Source organism: Enoplosus armatus, chromosome 15 (genome assembly GCF_043641665.1).
Source record: "Enoplosus armatus isolate fEnoArm2 chromosome 15, fEnoArm2.hap1, whole genome shotgun sequence".
NCBI classification, from domain to species: domain Eukaryota; kingdom Metazoa; phylum Chordata; class Actinopteri; order Centrarchiformes; family Enoplosidae; genus Enoplosus; species Enoplosus armatus.
Window position 1 is genome coordinate 7,248,004 of NC_092194.1, and position 16,108 is coordinate 7,264,111.

The window sequence follows — 16,108 nt, forward strand, 5'->3', positions numbered from 1 at the left end:
GTCCAATTAAAAAAAACTTGCTGAATGTATTGGTGTCATTTGTGGTGTTATTACAGATCACTAACAGCTGTAACTGCCACTTTTTCTCTCCTTTTTTAAAATGTATTATAATAATAATAATAATAATTAATATTCTTATGTGATTATGAAAATTACTTAAAGACACTAATAATAACAATCTCACGCGACCGGATGTGACAAGACCACCAAAGGATTGTGGGAAGTCAGACTGTCAGTGTCCGTCCTTGTGCTCTGCCTTTACCTCCTAGCTTAACATAACACAGAAGTTGGCCAAAATGTACAGACAATTTATGGTAAGAGAGACGTTTAATCTTTTGTGTTTACCATAAAACGTTCCAGTTTTGTCATGAAGGTGTTATTAGTGGGACATTATGATGCAACTAATTCATGTAAACGTTTGCTAGCTTAGTTTCTGATTAGCGTTACGAGTAACGGTCCCTAGCTAACGTTAAACTTCTCAAACTTACTTAACGTACCTAGCTACCCAGCTAGAAGTTGATGACAAATGATACCATGAAATGAAGTTATTTAATTTAAGAAATACATTTATTATTCACGTTATATTATGTTGTTATGCCGTTTAACGTTATAACTTTAACACAGTTGCCCTGTTGGGCAGGACCCAGCTAGCTGGCAGGTTAAGCAACAAGTCGAGCATTAAAGTCAGGTTGAAGTTTGTGACCGTGATGTTACGCACGAAGCCGAATACTCGACAATATATTGACATTTATAATGTGTATCGATTGCCTCGCTTCAACTCAACAAAAAGCCCCTTGACCGTTGTGACACACACGTATCAGGGACCTGCTTGTCAATCAGCCACACCGCGTAAAACTCTCAGGAACCCTCCTTTGAACGTGTATATGTTGAGGAGACAGGGTGGGTGGCAAGGTGAGGTTGAGGTTTCAGGTGAAAATAAATATATGTAGGATTTAATATAACTATGTAAGGAAATTTTCATCGGGATTACCATAGATCCACCCACGTTTATTGCTATTACAGACAACTTAGAACTTATTGCCAAGCCATTAACTATCATCTAATAACTCTGGATATATATGCATTGACCATATCTGTGTGTGCCACGTATATTGAACAACATAATCAAAGATGACAACTGTGAGGTGACCTCTGTTTTGACTTTGAGTCTTGCATTTAATCCTTTTATACACATGCAATACAGAGGGTTGGCCAGCAGATGTCACCATTTTACTACCACTATTGTTACTACACACAAACACTTTGAAACAACTATTTTTAGCGCATTTGCTTCAAAGTGGTTCAGTGCTACATGAATTGCAATTTCCCCCGTCACTAGTTGAGGCCAGCTTGCTGAACTGTCATAGAAGCTTTGCTAACTTTCTGTGTTGGAGTATTTTGTGTCATTTAAACATTCTCACACTGTTGGAGTGCTTATTAGTTGTTTACATCATTATCTGCTGTTTGTCATGCTTGAATTATAACCAAGTAAACTATAAAATCTTCACTTAAGTGTTTGTACCACCAGGGACTTCGGCAGCTTTCAAGGCGGACCATCAGCAGCAGTGCCCGCAGACAGGTTGACAACACTGTGAAGGACAAGCAAAGGCTGTTTCAGGTAGGGTTAATCTCTTTGAGGACAAGGATTAACATCTGGAAACGTACAATCCCATCAATATCCTTATTGGTCTTTGTAACAGTGTTTCAGATGCTGTCTAGTCTTTTGAAGAACTTTCTTTCTGACACTTGGAGTGACATATCTGAGCAAAGGTTATATCATAGATGTGAAGTTAAACATTTGTAAATATGTATTCACTTACACAGTATGGCTGATTTGTGAAAGATTGTTGGTATGAGACAGTTCTCAGCAGTGTGAGGTGAAATCACAATGTTAATGTAACCTACACCTGACCAATTTGGTGAAGTGTGTAGGTACCTAGTAATGATGTGCCTGTTTGACTTTGTTTTCACTTGGCAATGTTTAAAGTGAGACAGAGAATGAGCTCTTTTGTACTGATAATGATAATGTTAAAGTTTCCACTTTATTCCCAGGTTCTGGAGACAGAATCTAATTTTATCCTCTCTGTAGCCTGACAGATAAGTATCAGTGGACCCCCCCCCCCCCTACAATTTTAAATGACCTTCGACTGTAGCTGGGGCTGGAGTTATACTAATTATGCTTGCAAGCTGCTAATTAAAAAGCCATTGCAAAATCAACGTTCCAATGTGGCAGGCTTGGCTGATCCTTGCATAGTGCCAGAAATGACTGTAGCCATAGCTGACAAATGGCCTACCCTTGCTTTTAAATCCCAGAGCAAGCACTGCTTCATAGCATAGTATACTGCACGCCACCACATTACTGCTATGGTTAACCAGAGATGAGCTCTACAAAAATTTGAATACCATGGAAACAGAAACTGAACAGAAAGTAGTGCTATCTTGTTATATAACTATAAGCCTTGATTCTTCACTCCCTGAACAGGAGGACAACGGTATGCCAATCCATCTGAAGGGCGGGTCAAAGGACGCTCTGCTCTACAGAGCCACAATGGCTCTCACTGTGTTTGGTATGTCAGCATTTGTCTAAGATTTGATGAGTCAGCCTCACCCCAGATGTCTCAGTCTGTCTTTTGGATAAAACACATTTCATACCAATGACTTGACCCCAATGTTATTACTGAAACTGACTTTGAAAGTAAAATAACTGTAATTTGATGCATCATCAAGAGCTGTTTGAAGTAAGGATAATTAGCTTGTGTTGTTTCTCTGTCACATCTGTAATTCTTGTCTGGTCTCTTTACAGGGAGTGGGTATGTTGTGTATGAGCTGTTTAGTGCTGCAATGCCCAAGAAGCCACAGTGAAACAGGATCGACCAATTGGACCTCCTCATCTGATGAATCAATCATAGATTTGTAATTTGTAATCTGGGAAATTATTTGTCCTATCAATGCTATCAGTGTGTTTGAAACCAATATTTATTGATTGTACAAGTCATGAGCTGCAAATAATAATAAAAAGAAAATGCATCTCATTCAATTGTGTCACTTTTAAAAACTTGATCACCGCTGTAGATGTTAAACGTTGCTTCATAGATTCAAAGTGAGTTTATATGTTTTAGGAAATAGATCAAGACCCCTTTCTTATTCTTCACCCATAATTTGATCTTCTGACTGCAGTCTGTTTGTTACTGGAGTATTTTATTCAGACTAGATTTGATTTCTCTCACCAATCCAACCGTGTGTCTGATGTAGGTCTTTAGTTTGAGCACTAGAGGGCACCAACAACCAACAGTCAGAGGCGCTCTCACTGTGGTGGTGAGTGACAGGGTTGACTCTGAAATACTTTGCCTTTCCCGACAGTCATTTTCCATCGATTCCCACATTATACAAAGACTATATAAGACTTTTAAAATGAACGGGCTGATATCATTACACTTATTTTTCTTTCTTTAAGCATCTTGAAGGCATTGTGAGAAATGGTCACGTCATGATAACTGTTTACAAAGTGAAAAATCCTACTTTTATTTCAGTTGACATTGAGTAAATAAATCGGATAAGGCTGCCTGTTGCGCATATAAAACACTTCCCCTCTCTCTGTTGTCTGGCCAACTGTGCCCCTGCTGTAATGTCGCATTGGCACTGGAAACTCATTAAACCACCAGACCAAAGGAATGCAGGGAGAAATGTAATTTCCAAACAGTGGATCGCTCTTAGTGGGGGACATACATCAACTGACAGGCGGAGGTTTCGTAAGAAGCCCATCTGATGGTAAACTGAGAGCTGGGGACTGCCCCCCCTATTAAGTAGCCGATGGTAGAAAGATTCTTCCCACTTGGAAAGAGGCTTTTCCTTCTTGGACATCTGCTGGCGGAGCTTCCAGTAGCCAGAGAGAGGAGAGAGAGGTCCAGCCGCAGCTACTTTCCAGAGGGGGAGGCTTCAAGCAGGCTGCTCTCACATTTGGTCACTTTTTGGGGGGTTGAATAGGTGAGTGGACCGACTTTTATCTATTGTAAATGAGTTATTTTGGTATTTTTAAGACTAGAAATAAGTTATATTGATCTAAATGTCGTCATTTAAACGCACCTTTGTAGACCTACCGCTATATACTTTAAAAAGATGAGCACCATTAAGACAAGTTAAATAACTTGAAAACTGTCTAACAAAGTATTTTTTTTTTTTTTTTAATAAGTTACTTTTTCAAGATTAGACCCTCAATCACGTTATTGAACTTAATCGAATGAAAATGCAAAGACAAAGCATTGGTTTGGAGTCTGAGAGTAAAGCTAAGATCTGTGCACACAGTGTTTCAGTAGCAAGGCAGGCAGAGCTCGTGTGCTTTATGTGTGAGTTTCTCATTTTAATTAAATGGGTCCCTGTTGTGTCCGAAGGGCCAAGCGAGTCATTTCGGCCCCCGCGGCTGCAGTTTTCGTGCCTGTGCACCAGGAGGGGCGCACAGCCCGCGCTAAAGATTACAGAAGCTGAGTTCAGACTACTCTGTGCTCTACTTATCCTTTAAAAAAGAGTAACCACATTGCATGAGATAATTCGATTTCAGATGAACTAATATTGGATAATGACAATCTAGTTAAAAGCCGTAGTCCCTCGTTGATTTCTGTTATTGAATCTAAAGAAATAGATCCAGTCAAAGCAAGGAGAGGAGTTAGGGAGGCAGTTTTTAGATTTGAGATACAAAAATATGTGATTTGTACAAAAGGGACTGCAATCAAGATGGCCCTTAATATTAATATTAAAAAATACCATTAAGTAACCAATAATATCACAGACTGAGTATTTGGGGACCACCCGTACCCCATCCCTGTATGGCTAAAGTGAGTGAGCACCATAGGTAAGACATGAGCTGCATAGCGGGCCACCAAAATCATCAAGACAGCTAGAGGGCAATGGATTTTCAAGACTATGCGTATGATGATCACACAGATGAGCATGTGTTAAAATGTTTTTTTCAGTCCCTCATTACTAAATACCTTCAGTATGTCAGTCAGTACTAAGTACCCACCTCAGGGTATGGGCGTCAGCTGGAGGCAGCGAGGTGTGCCGCTTGTTGTGTAAGGGAGTCCAGAAGGATCCTGCAGTTTTTGGTCATAATGGAAAGCAATAATTAAATAATAAGAGCTATCAATATTGATTCCATATTTAATACAAAAATTATTCAGGAGAGCATTTGGGTCCACCGGGCATGTTGCTCACATGCATTATTTGCCATTCTTCAGCTCATACTCCGTCTGATATCCCCTGCATGTGGTGCCTATTACACCGCACTGACAAAGAGAGCTGTGTCATAGATCTGCAGCTTCAACACATTTTCTCTCTTTGTCCTCAGACTGGTTGATGTGCTGCTGACCCTTAAGGGCCAAACATGAAGATAGGGCTGTCTCTGGCCACTGCTGCCTTCGTTGCAGCCCTGTTATCCTCCATAGATGCTCAAGGTAAATGAAACCACCTGGCCTCAGTCCACTTACATACACTATCCCTCTCTGTCTCTTTATCTCCTGCTTCTCTTCTTTCACCTGTATATCTCCGCAGGTTGTCTATGTTACAGGGATTAGTCTTTTACTTAAATGCCAGAGAGTCATCACATTGACACTGAACTCTTTGTATTGATAAACTGAATAAAGTTATTCTTATTTCATGTGTATACTATTTGACTATGTGACTTTTGGACTACTGACTGATTCCTTGATGATTGTCTTCCTTTTATCCCTCATTTGTAGCTTATTTTCCCCCCCCTATTTATCTGTCAGGACTCATTACAGCCTCTGATGTAAAATCCAAATCCAGATCCCATTTACTTGTATTTACGCTCTAATTTAGATGGTATAAACCAATACTTCAGGAGCAATTTTCTCATTCAGATTTGGCTAGTATAAGAAACAAAGCACACTAAAGTTTATTTCATTTCCAATTTCTAATTAAATGCATTAAACAGCAGGACACAGAGTAGAACAAAAGTCGTTTCATGGCTAAATGTTTCCCCATAAATGTTTTAGCAGGGCTGTTGCTGTTTCAGATTTATGATGGCAAACCTCTGCACTTTTTCCAAAGCAAAATTTGGAAGACTTCCAAGTCATTAGGCACTGAAATGCTAGATCACATATTTTCGAGTTATTATGATTATGCAGAGGTTGTAGCAGGATCTTGTAAACCTGTCTTGTAAATCTCTCTGCAATGGTTTTAGAGTGGTTGCAGCAGTAAATACAGTGTTTTAAGTCATTAAATTACTTGTGCCACAGCAGTAATAGTACAACAGTGGAAGTAGAGTACAATCATTTAAAATACATTAAAGTTTATCCTGCATTCAACATTAAAAATGTGTAAAAAGTGGTGTGATACATTTACTGTATGTCACAAAAGTGAACGTGTCCATTCAGAAGAATAGTACTTTTCACAGTGTTGCATTATTGGGGCAGTATTGTAATTTTGTTGGTAAAAACTGTACTTAACTGCCATACTTGAATAACTTTGTTACTTTCCAACTCTGGTTTTGTGCTTATACATTACTGTTTAGTAGCTATTAAATACTTTTTCCCGCAAATGTCACAAGAGCTAAAATGTCATTGATTGTTAACAATCTGTCAGTAGTTTTGACAGAAAATGACCCAAAGTAGTTTCGTATGAAACATTTCAGTCCAAAATAATGGCAAATATGGAAATATGGTATGGAAACCCTCTGATTTTTTCCCTTTGAAAGCTCTCTGGCGGGGTGAGAGGAGTCTAACGTCTACTCTCACATATCTCCACTAACGGAATGGAAAGATGAAATACGAGAATAGCAAATTAATCCTCAGACAGCACAAAGACAAAGAGCCTTTCTCGGCTTCTTTGCGGGCATTCGCAAAAATGCTGAGTTGCAATACATATGGAAAGTTAATATGCAGTAATGTTTAATGTCAGCACATGTTGTGGAATTACTTTGGCATCTGTCCTGCCTCTTTGGGAGAGTCGGTGTTCTTTCCTCCTCTTTTTGGTCTCTCCTCCTGGCAGTAGCTCAGGCCAGGATAGCTGGCTGGCTGGCTGGCTGGAGACTGAGGTTACTAACAGAACAGTAGCCAGACTCTGGCCAGAGGTGTCCTTTATTAGGAGCTGATGGGACAGACATCCGCATAACAAGAGCAGCCACAAGGTCCAAATAGCATACCAGAGATAGTTATTTTGACAAAACCACCTTTTGTTCCTCAAGTATATATTAAAACCAGCAGGACATATGGTGAAAGGGATTGTAACAAATTGAAATGACACGCTCACAGCATTTTGCCACGAAGAAACGCGGGAGTGTCAGGTGCGTTGCACATGGAAGTGAAGACCCACCTAAAACTTTTTTATCTGAATTTTTCAATCCACCATCCATCGCTTTTCTACCCCTCTCACACACACAACCACACACACTTCCATACCCCTTACCATTTGGTGTTGAAGATGAGTACTCGTGGAGAAATCAGGGGGAATGCAGTCCATCGGGGCTCCTTGAGTTGATATGCCAGGTTGGTGATCCTCCAATCCCAGTTTTTAATCATTTGATGGGCTCCTGTTTGTCATCTGCCTGTGCATTCAGTGTGTCCCAAGCTATGGCTTCGTCCTCAACGTGTATTTTACAATGATATTCTTGCCTCCCATGGCACTCTTGTTCTTACTTAACAGCTAGCATGCACACATGGCAAAGCTCTTAGCTGATGCCTTAAAGTCTAACGCATGCTCACTTACCTTACATCATGCCCATCATGCCCATCATGGTATACTACCACTGTGCATACTTTAAGGCTTATCCTAGCACTACAAGTCAGTGCAATTGACATCATGCTAACTTCATTAACATCTTGAATTTTCTCACAAAATGTCATTCATCGTGTCTTCTCTACGGTCTTTCAGCTGTTCATTGTGTCACTATGAAGAATGTTTGTCATCAAACACTAATTTACTATATAATAACATAACTTTTTGAGCCGAGTCGCATGAACAACATAACAGGAATTTAGTTTCGTTAAGTAATTAATTTATGAAGAAATGAGGACACAAATTTAAAACTAACTGTATGACACTTTTTAAATGACAGTGGGTAACTTGATTAACAAAAAGGGAATTCAGCACTTTTAGATTCAACTTTACTGTGATATAACATGTATGCATGTAAATGACACTAATGTTATGTTAACACAGTTCTGCTAATTAACATTCACCCTTTTCCATTGACTGGTAGCCTAGAAGCCGTAAGAAAGAATATCATTTTAAAATATGTTTGTCATCTCTGTCTGTGTGGTCCCAACTGTACATGGAAACTACCGTCCAGTCAATCAAAGTTGTTGAACCAAACAACTTTTTCATGTACATGATGCATGACGCTGTGATCAAGTCAAGTGTAAAGGCGCGTGGTCTTGTCACACTGTATATGTTTTCCTGTATTTATTTTAATGTACACACCTTCTCTATTATAGTCCATCTGAACTTTTTAAGGGTCTAGAGTAATTTTGTTCTGTCACCTTCTTATGCATTATGCTGCAAATGAAAAAGTACACAAGGGTCTCCGGTGACGAATTGTGTATTCTTTTTAAAAGGTTTGCAATGGATGTGTGCCACTCACTTGTGTAAAGAGTTTTAACCAAATAAACCACAAACTACTTTTCGTGTTTGAAATATGTTTATATACAATGTATATATAACATATGGTGTTCAATTTTGTCAAGAGTTACTTCAACAACTACATGGCAACCTTGATTCCATTGTATAATCAGTAACTTGAGAATGAAGTCACTGTTGTATTTTTGTAATGCTGAGATCAACTTCATAAAAGCAGTTTAGTATGTGGTCGGGCATGCGTTGTAATGACTGCACTCAGCATGTGTTGGATGGTTCACTCAATGTTTGCACTTTGGTAGAGTTTGCACGAAGTCGTGCACATGTTGTGTATGCCAGTGCTTGAGTTGCTGGCCATCTTGGTTGAGCAACTCAAGCAAATGCCATTTTACTCCAAAATGGCTTCTCACACTTTTTCAATGTTGTCACGTGTTCCTCACCTGTCACCCTCACAAATGGACGTCAGTGCTATGTGTCTGTCCCCAACAACGAACAAGTCCACTTCAGTCATGAAGTGTTTGTCGTTGGGATCAATGTGAATGCTTGATTGAAAATGCCTTACTTTGATCATAAATATAACCATATCCATACATATGTTTCTGTTTGTTGTGATTTAACAGTGTTTCCCCTCTTATTTGCAGTGGAACCGCCCTCAGACTTGAAATTTAAAATTCTAAATGAAAACACGGTGGACATGTCATGGACAAGACCCTCGTCAAGAATAGAGGGCTTCAGAATACAAGTTGTGTCAGATGCAGGTCAGTATGGAGTCAGCACTTACAGTATGTTGCTGATCTGACCCCACCAGTGTATATACATACACTTTATACACACAATGCACCCCAGCAGTTGATTTACTGTTAACTTCCCTCTCCTAGATGAACCAGCCAGATACTTTACCCTCGATGCATATGCCACTACGACCTCAATCACTGACCTGACCCCTGACTTGGACTACTCAGTGTCCATAAACTCCTATTATGGGTCAGAGGAGAGCATTCCCATCTTCGGACAACTGACAAGTAAGTACATATTTTGCAGTGGGTTCATTTAGATTGTTTGGAAAACTTCTGCCTTAAAATCGTCCATTGAAAAATGGAAGTGCACAATTATTTTTGCAAAAGACACAAGTACAAGGTCAGATTTTTTAGACACAAGTGTAGTTGCATTTACGTTTAGATACATTTCATTAGCACTAGCATTACAATAATGTTACACTAATGCTAATGTGTTACCACAAAAGGTACTATCCTGAAATGTATCCTGAAATACTGCCAGTAAACGTTTTTATGACTGCCAGTAAACTTTTTCATTGTCTTCTCGTTGATTATACCTGCTGATGTTCATTGGTGTGACATCAAGAATAAATTGTGGCAGACCATCTCCTCCTACAACACAGGGATAATATTTGACTGCTACTAATATGCTCGAAAGTGATATTCCCCTTTAATAAGAATATCACTTTTTCCATGTTGCGTTTTCATCTGGCAACATGAGACGCAGGAAAGTAGGGAGAAATCACATCTGTTTACTGACTCTTGAATTGCTCACTGTTTATAGCTAATGCAGCATAAAGATATGTGTTTGTGTGCATGTGGTTTTGATTCTGTCAACCAGCTTTTATGATGTGTTGAATGTCTTGCCTTTTTCCGCTGTGAAAAAGCACACAGTGAAGCAGGGGTGGCAATATGTGGTGCTAACTCACCAAGTGCTTCCTGTGTTTCAGTTCAGTCCAGTAACACCAGCGGACGAGTCAGGAGGCCACAGTCAGATGCAATCAGTGAGTATGTTTACTGTAGTGTCAACCAACATCTGAACAGGGCCTGCCCTCTGCGCGGCTTTCCAGTTTTTTTAAATATAATTTTTCCCCTTCGTGACTGTCATAATATTTTTTCTCCCATGGAATAATTTGATCAGGCTTACATTTTACCTTCTGTTGGGGTTGTCACCGGGTAAGCAGACAGGGATCCGACAGTGACTGGGAGAGCACACATTGGTTCCATTAATTGAAACCAGTCAGCACATTAAGAAAAAAGGAAAGGAAGGCTTTAAGCTAGGAGACATGGGTTCTATTATGCGTCATGGAGTGGAGGTGAGCAGGAGGGGGTTGTCAAGCAATGACGTATTCATTGTGCCACCTAGAGGCAAATGCTGTCCCTTAGACCAATCTGTGTGGATTTACAGGAGGACACACTCACTTTTTCCCCCCACTTGTTGATTCTTCTGGAAACTATACACACACTTCTAGATTCTCCTAAACGCTTATTCATGGTTAAGCACCAAGAAATTATTTCACAACCACCCAAATAGTTTGACTAAACCCCTACTTCGATGCCATCATTTTCAACGTTAGGTCAGGGAATTTTGAGGAAAAAGATGTCCTTTTAAGGACGAGGCTTATGAGATGTGAGGAACAGAATTTAGAGTCAATGAGACCTAGGGGAATGAGGATTAAAGTCCATCCACATAAGCCCTGCCAATTATTTCAATAGAGTCATTTTAAATGTTCCAGAGAATTTCGTCTATGATTTCAAGCCTCGTAGGATTTGAAAGTATAAAAGTGAGCATTGCTGGTGGAACCTGCTAAATGTTTAGTCTATGAGCCACATTTTTGCCTCTGTCTGCTGGAATGACTATACCAGCCCACTGTTTGGCACTGGCTGATATTTCCTTTGATGTCAGAATGCATGTCTAGGAGCCATCCAGCTAACTGTCAAGGATTTTATATTATTTAGACAGACAGGAGAAGAAATGGGCCAGTGTAAAAATATTGCTGCCATACCTATATTGGCACATTTCTGATGTGGTTCATGTGGTTTGTACACCAATCATTAACCGGTAGTAAAACGTTTTGTAATCTGGATCAATCAAAACCTGCTACATACTTTTTAATGGCTCTTTTCCTGACTGACTCTTATTTCTCCACTCTCTTTCCCTAGAGTGTTCGGTCAGTGCAATTGCAGATTTGGTTTTTCTGGTGGACGGTTCATGGAGTGTTGGCAGAGAAAACTTTAAGCACATCCGTAGTTTCATCGGCTCCCTGGCAGGGGCCTTCGACATTGGCGAGGACAAGACCCGGGTGGCTGTGGTTCAATACAGTACAGACACCCGCACAGAGTTCCCCCTCACCCGTTACACCAGAAGAGGAGACCTGCTCCAAGCCATCAACTCCCTGCCATACAAAGGGGGAAATACCATGACAGGTAAGTTTATCACTGAAGGAGGTACAGAGATTGAAAGGAGTTCATTTGTCGATTTGTACTCTGCTGTAATTGAGCCAATATGGGTTTGCATGGTTGTTAGTGTTAGAACATTATAATGTGGAAAGCCCAGCAAATCTATTACCTTGAAGTTGTTTAATGTTACGATATGTGAGAATGTAAGAATGCATCACATATTTAAGAATACACGTACATTTATGTTTCAAGGTGATGCCATCGATTACCTGCTGCAAAACATCTTTACGGAGGCAGCTGGATCCAGGAAAGCTTTTCCTAAGGTAGCCATGATCATCACTGACGGAAAATCTCAGGACCCAGTGGAGGAGTATGCTAAAAGGCTTAGGAACATTGGAGTGGAAATATTTGTCCTAGGTATGGTTTATTATTCAGTGTTTTGTTGAATAGTGCTCTCTCCCATGTGAAAGTCTGCCTTTCCTTGGAAACCATTTGATTTTCCATTGATTGGAATATCCATATTTGACTCGGTAAAAGTCAAGTACTATTGTTTTTTGAAACATACGCAGTATTCTAAAAACCGTCAACACTTAACCACATCTGTAATGCAGCCACTGAGTAAAGAACATTTGAGTTATTGTTGTTGTGCTTCCTATTTTCCCACTCAGGTATCAAAGGAGCAGATGAGGATGAGCTACGGGAAATTGCCTCCACACCTCACAGCAAACATGTATACAATGTTCCCAACTTTGACATGATCCAAGAGGTACAAAAAAAGATCATCACAGAGGTGTGCTCCGGAGTTGATGAGCAGCTCAGCTCTCTGGTCAGCGGAGAAGAAAGTAAGTCAAAAGATCTTCAAATTATACATTATATTGGGTTCAATGGTTTTGACACAAAATGGTCCTAATAGGATGTTGGATGGATCATTGTTAACCATTTTGATGCTGAATACAATTTGAAAGTTTGTGTAATAATATATTTCCTGCATTTTTTCCCACAGTGGTAGAGCCAGCCTCTAACCTGCAGGTCACAGAAATTGCATCTAAGTCAATGAGGGTGACATGGGATTCCTCCCTGGGTGACATCACAGGCTACAAGGTCACCCTCATCCCCATGCTAACTGGAATGAAACGCCAAGAGCTTTACATGGGGCCCACCCAGACATCCATCAATGTCCGTGACCTTTCCCCTGAGACTGAGTATGAGATCAGCCTGTATGCCCTCAAAGGTCTGATTCCCAGTGAACCCATCATGGCAATGGAGAAGACCCAGCCCATCAAGGTCTCAACAGGTAAGATTATTTGTTGTGCATAGCACGTCATCTTTCCATGACTATTCGTACTTTAGATAAAGTTGTTCCCTCATTACCTTGTTTCATCATGGAAGCCATACAAGGCCTTTAATTAACCCATTATGTCTTGTCCCTTTCAAGAGTGCTCTCTGGGAGTGGATGTGCAGGCTGATGTGGTCCTACTGGTTGATGGCTCGTACAGTATTGGATTACAAAACTTCGCCAAAGTCCGTGCCTTCTTGGAGGTTCTGGTCAATTCCTTTGACATTGGACCCCACAAGGTCCAGTTAAGCTTGGTCCAGTACAGTCGCGATCCACACACTGAGTTCGCCCTCAACACCCACCATGACATTAATGCCGCTGTCAAAGCTGTGCGCAATTTCCCCTACCGTGGAGGCTCTACTAACACTGGCAAGGCCATGACTTATGTCAGGGAGAAGATCTTTGTCCCTGCCCGTGGAGCGAGACAGAATGTGCCCCGTGTCATGGTCCTGATCACAGACGGAAAGTCATCAGACTCGTTTAAGGATGCAGCAACCAACCTGAGGAATATTGATGTGGAGATCTTTGCCGTCGGTGTGAAGGATGCAGTAAGGTCAGAGCTGGAGGCCATTGCTAATCCCCCATCAGACAGTCATGTCTTTGAGGTGGAGGACTTTGATGCCTTCCAGAGAATCTCAAAGGAGCTGACTCAGTCCATCTGTCTGAGGATTGAGCAGGAGCTGCTCAACATCAAAAAGAGAAGTAAGTGGGAGGATAGAATATCTAAACCCAATAACTATGACTTGGAGTGTAGCCATATAATAACTTCTTGGCATCAGATAGTACCTTCATGGCCCGGCCTTTAGGAGTAGGTGTAATGGCAAAGAGTCCATGCAATTAAGAAAAAGAAATTCAGATGTATAACACTGTATAAATTGCTGTAAGGCAAGGCACAGGCAAATTTTAATCAACTCACTCGACCATAGTCTGCCCATAAGTACCACAAAACCACAAATGCGCTTGTTGAATGAGCTCTATCACACCATTTGTTATCACTTACTGTTTGAAAACACTACAATGACTGGAATAATAGTGCTTTTTTAACTTAACCATAATTCTGATTCAAAAGGCCACCCCAGCTCAGAGCTGTGGCTGTTCCACCCAGTGGTAGAATGACATGACACCACACAATATGCTTATTGATGCTGAAGCCTGTAGTTTAAAAAAAAAGCATGGCATGCTACACACACCACTTAGTGAGTGTAGCATTCCATGCTTGGCAACTTAATTTCTTTTAACTTTGTTAGCTGAACAAGGTTACAGCAACGCTTTGCTTTTCATTGCTTCCAGTAATTGAAGGTGGTCAAAGCATGGGCAGAGAGGAGAAATTAATAAAACATTCATAACAAGTAATCTTTTATTTTCAGGTCTGCTTCCACCCAATGACTTGAAGTTCTCCGAGATTACCTCCAGAAGCTTCCGTACCACCTGGACAGCTCCTGCTGCCAGTGTCATGTCTTACCTGGTGCGTTTCCGCAAGGCTGAAGATGTCACTGGAGACTATGTTTCCCTGGCAGTGCCTGGTGATACCACCACAGCCGTTCTGCCCCACCTGTTCCCTGTCACCGCCTACGAGGTCAACGTCTTTGCTCAGTATGACAAAGGAGATAGTTTCCCTTTGACTGGTGAAGAGACCACTCTAGAAGGTAAGAGAGACTTACTTGGACCTGACTTAATGGTGTAATAGTCATCAAAATGAGAATATTCAAAATCTAAAATATTCTCTACTTTTCAGAGCAAGGGACTGTACGAAACCTACGCGTTACAGAGGAGACAGTAAACGCTTTCAGGGTGTCATGGCAAGCTGCTCCAGGTTCGGTGATCAGGTATCGCCTGTCCTATGTCCCACTGAGTGGTACTGGGGAAATACTGGAGGCCCAAACCATTGGATCGGAGACTACCATAGTACTCCAGGAGCTTTTCCCCATTACCACCTACCGTGTGTCTGTGTCCGCTGAGTATTCTACAGGCATAGGAGATGAGATGCAAGTAGATGGCACCACCAAGGAAGGTGAGTCAGGAAAACTAACAGCAAGTGGCGAACACCTATGTGAAACTTGGGGTCTGCGTAATGGATATGAGTTAGTGTCTGATCTTTTGTTGTTTGCTTTCAGTTCGTGGCTCTCCTCGTGATCTTCGCGTCTTTGATGAGACCATATCCACAATGAAACTGGCATGGCAGGCTGCTCCAGGAAATGTCCTTCAGTACCGCATTGCCTTCAAACCTGCTGAGGGTGGTGAGAGGAAGGAGATATCTGTCAAGGGAGATACTACCCAGGCTATACTGAAGAACCTCCAACCAGCCACTGAATATGAGCTGTTTGTTACTGCTCGCTACTCTTCTGGTTTGGGTGATCCCCTTCTGGGCACAGGAATCACCTTAGAAGGTAAGAGAGAATGTCACGTTGCTAAATAATTTGAAACCTTCGAAGCATGGTAGGATTGTTTCTATAGCCAATGTGTGACAGAAATGTGAAGCATGCTTTGTGGCTGTGGGCTCAGCGGGGGGTACTACAAATTAATTATTGTGTTCAGCTTCTTCTTCTTCAGCAAGGAAATGGCATCAAAAATGGCATGTAGTTTTTTATTATTGTTTATATTTCATTATGTTTATAAGATCCTGTATCATGTAAAACTACTGAAATTAGGTCAGTTGTCTACCTCCAAGAATGTAGCATCTGGTATTTCTCACAGGCAATGACAACAGAATTAAGTTGAGCTTTTACTTTTCAAGGTTGGGTGAGTATATGGGCTGTGGTTAGAGGGGAAAAGACAGGAATGTGGCACTTGATGTAATTCTTTTGGCATAGACTGTAAGTTAGGGTGGCTTTGCCGCCCATGAAGGCAGCAAGATGGAAATGGGTGGGGGATGCTTGTAAACCTAGAGAACTTATGAAATGGCTTGGAACAGGCTTTGACAGCCATATGCCTGCCTGGGTAATACCTTTACATCTTGGCCTGTCTGAGACATAGAATTTATTGCTTTACAGTGGTTTTTAAGGCATGCGGA

The 16,108-nt window shown here is 40.9% G+C and overlaps 2 protein-coding genes across 2 annotated transcripts in view; both read left to right on the forward strand.

Moving 5' to 3' along the window:
* The first annotated feature begins 213 nt into the window (after positions 1-213).
* cox7a2a (cytochrome c oxidase subunit 7A2a) lies at positions 214-3,018 on the forward strand. The gene is made up of 4 exons (XM_070920367.1): positions 214-314; positions 1,529-1,618; positions 2,483-2,567; positions 2,804-3,018. The coding sequence occupies exons 1-4, from the start codon at positions 297-299 to the stop codon at positions 2,860-2,862; spliced, it is 252 nt and encodes an 83-aa protein (XP_070776468.1). The 5' UTR covers positions 214-296; the 3' UTR covers positions 2,863-3,018.
* Positions 3,019-3,861: 843 nt separating this feature from the next.
* col12a1a (collagen, type XII, alpha 1a) overlaps positions 3,862-16,108 on the forward strand; it is a 55,804-nt gene continuing 43,557 nt past the window's right edge. Inside the window, exons 1-13 of the mRNA XM_070920358.1 lie at positions 3,862-3,984; positions 5,342-5,447; positions 9,228-9,344; positions 9,465-9,608; positions 10,313-10,366; positions 11,526-11,789; positions 12,015-12,179; positions 12,431-12,604; positions 12,766-13,056; positions 13,198-13,800; positions 14,466-14,744; positions 14,834-15,109; positions 15,213-15,485. Of these exons, the coding sequence (XP_070776459.1) occupies positions 5,378-5,447; positions 9,228-9,344; positions 9,465-9,608; positions 10,313-10,366; positions 11,526-11,789; positions 12,015-12,179; positions 12,431-12,604; positions 12,766-13,056; positions 13,198-13,800; positions 14,466-14,744; positions 14,834-15,109; positions 15,213-15,485 (2,710 nt within the window). The 5' untranslated portion in view covers positions 3,862-3,984; positions 5,342-5,377. The remainder of the gene's footprint in view (positions 3,985-5,341; positions 5,448-9,227; positions 9,345-9,464; positions 9,609-10,312; positions 10,367-11,525; positions 11,790-12,014; positions 12,180-12,430; positions 12,605-12,765; positions 13,057-13,197; positions 13,801-14,465; positions 14,745-14,833; positions 15,110-15,212; positions 15,486-16,108) is intronic.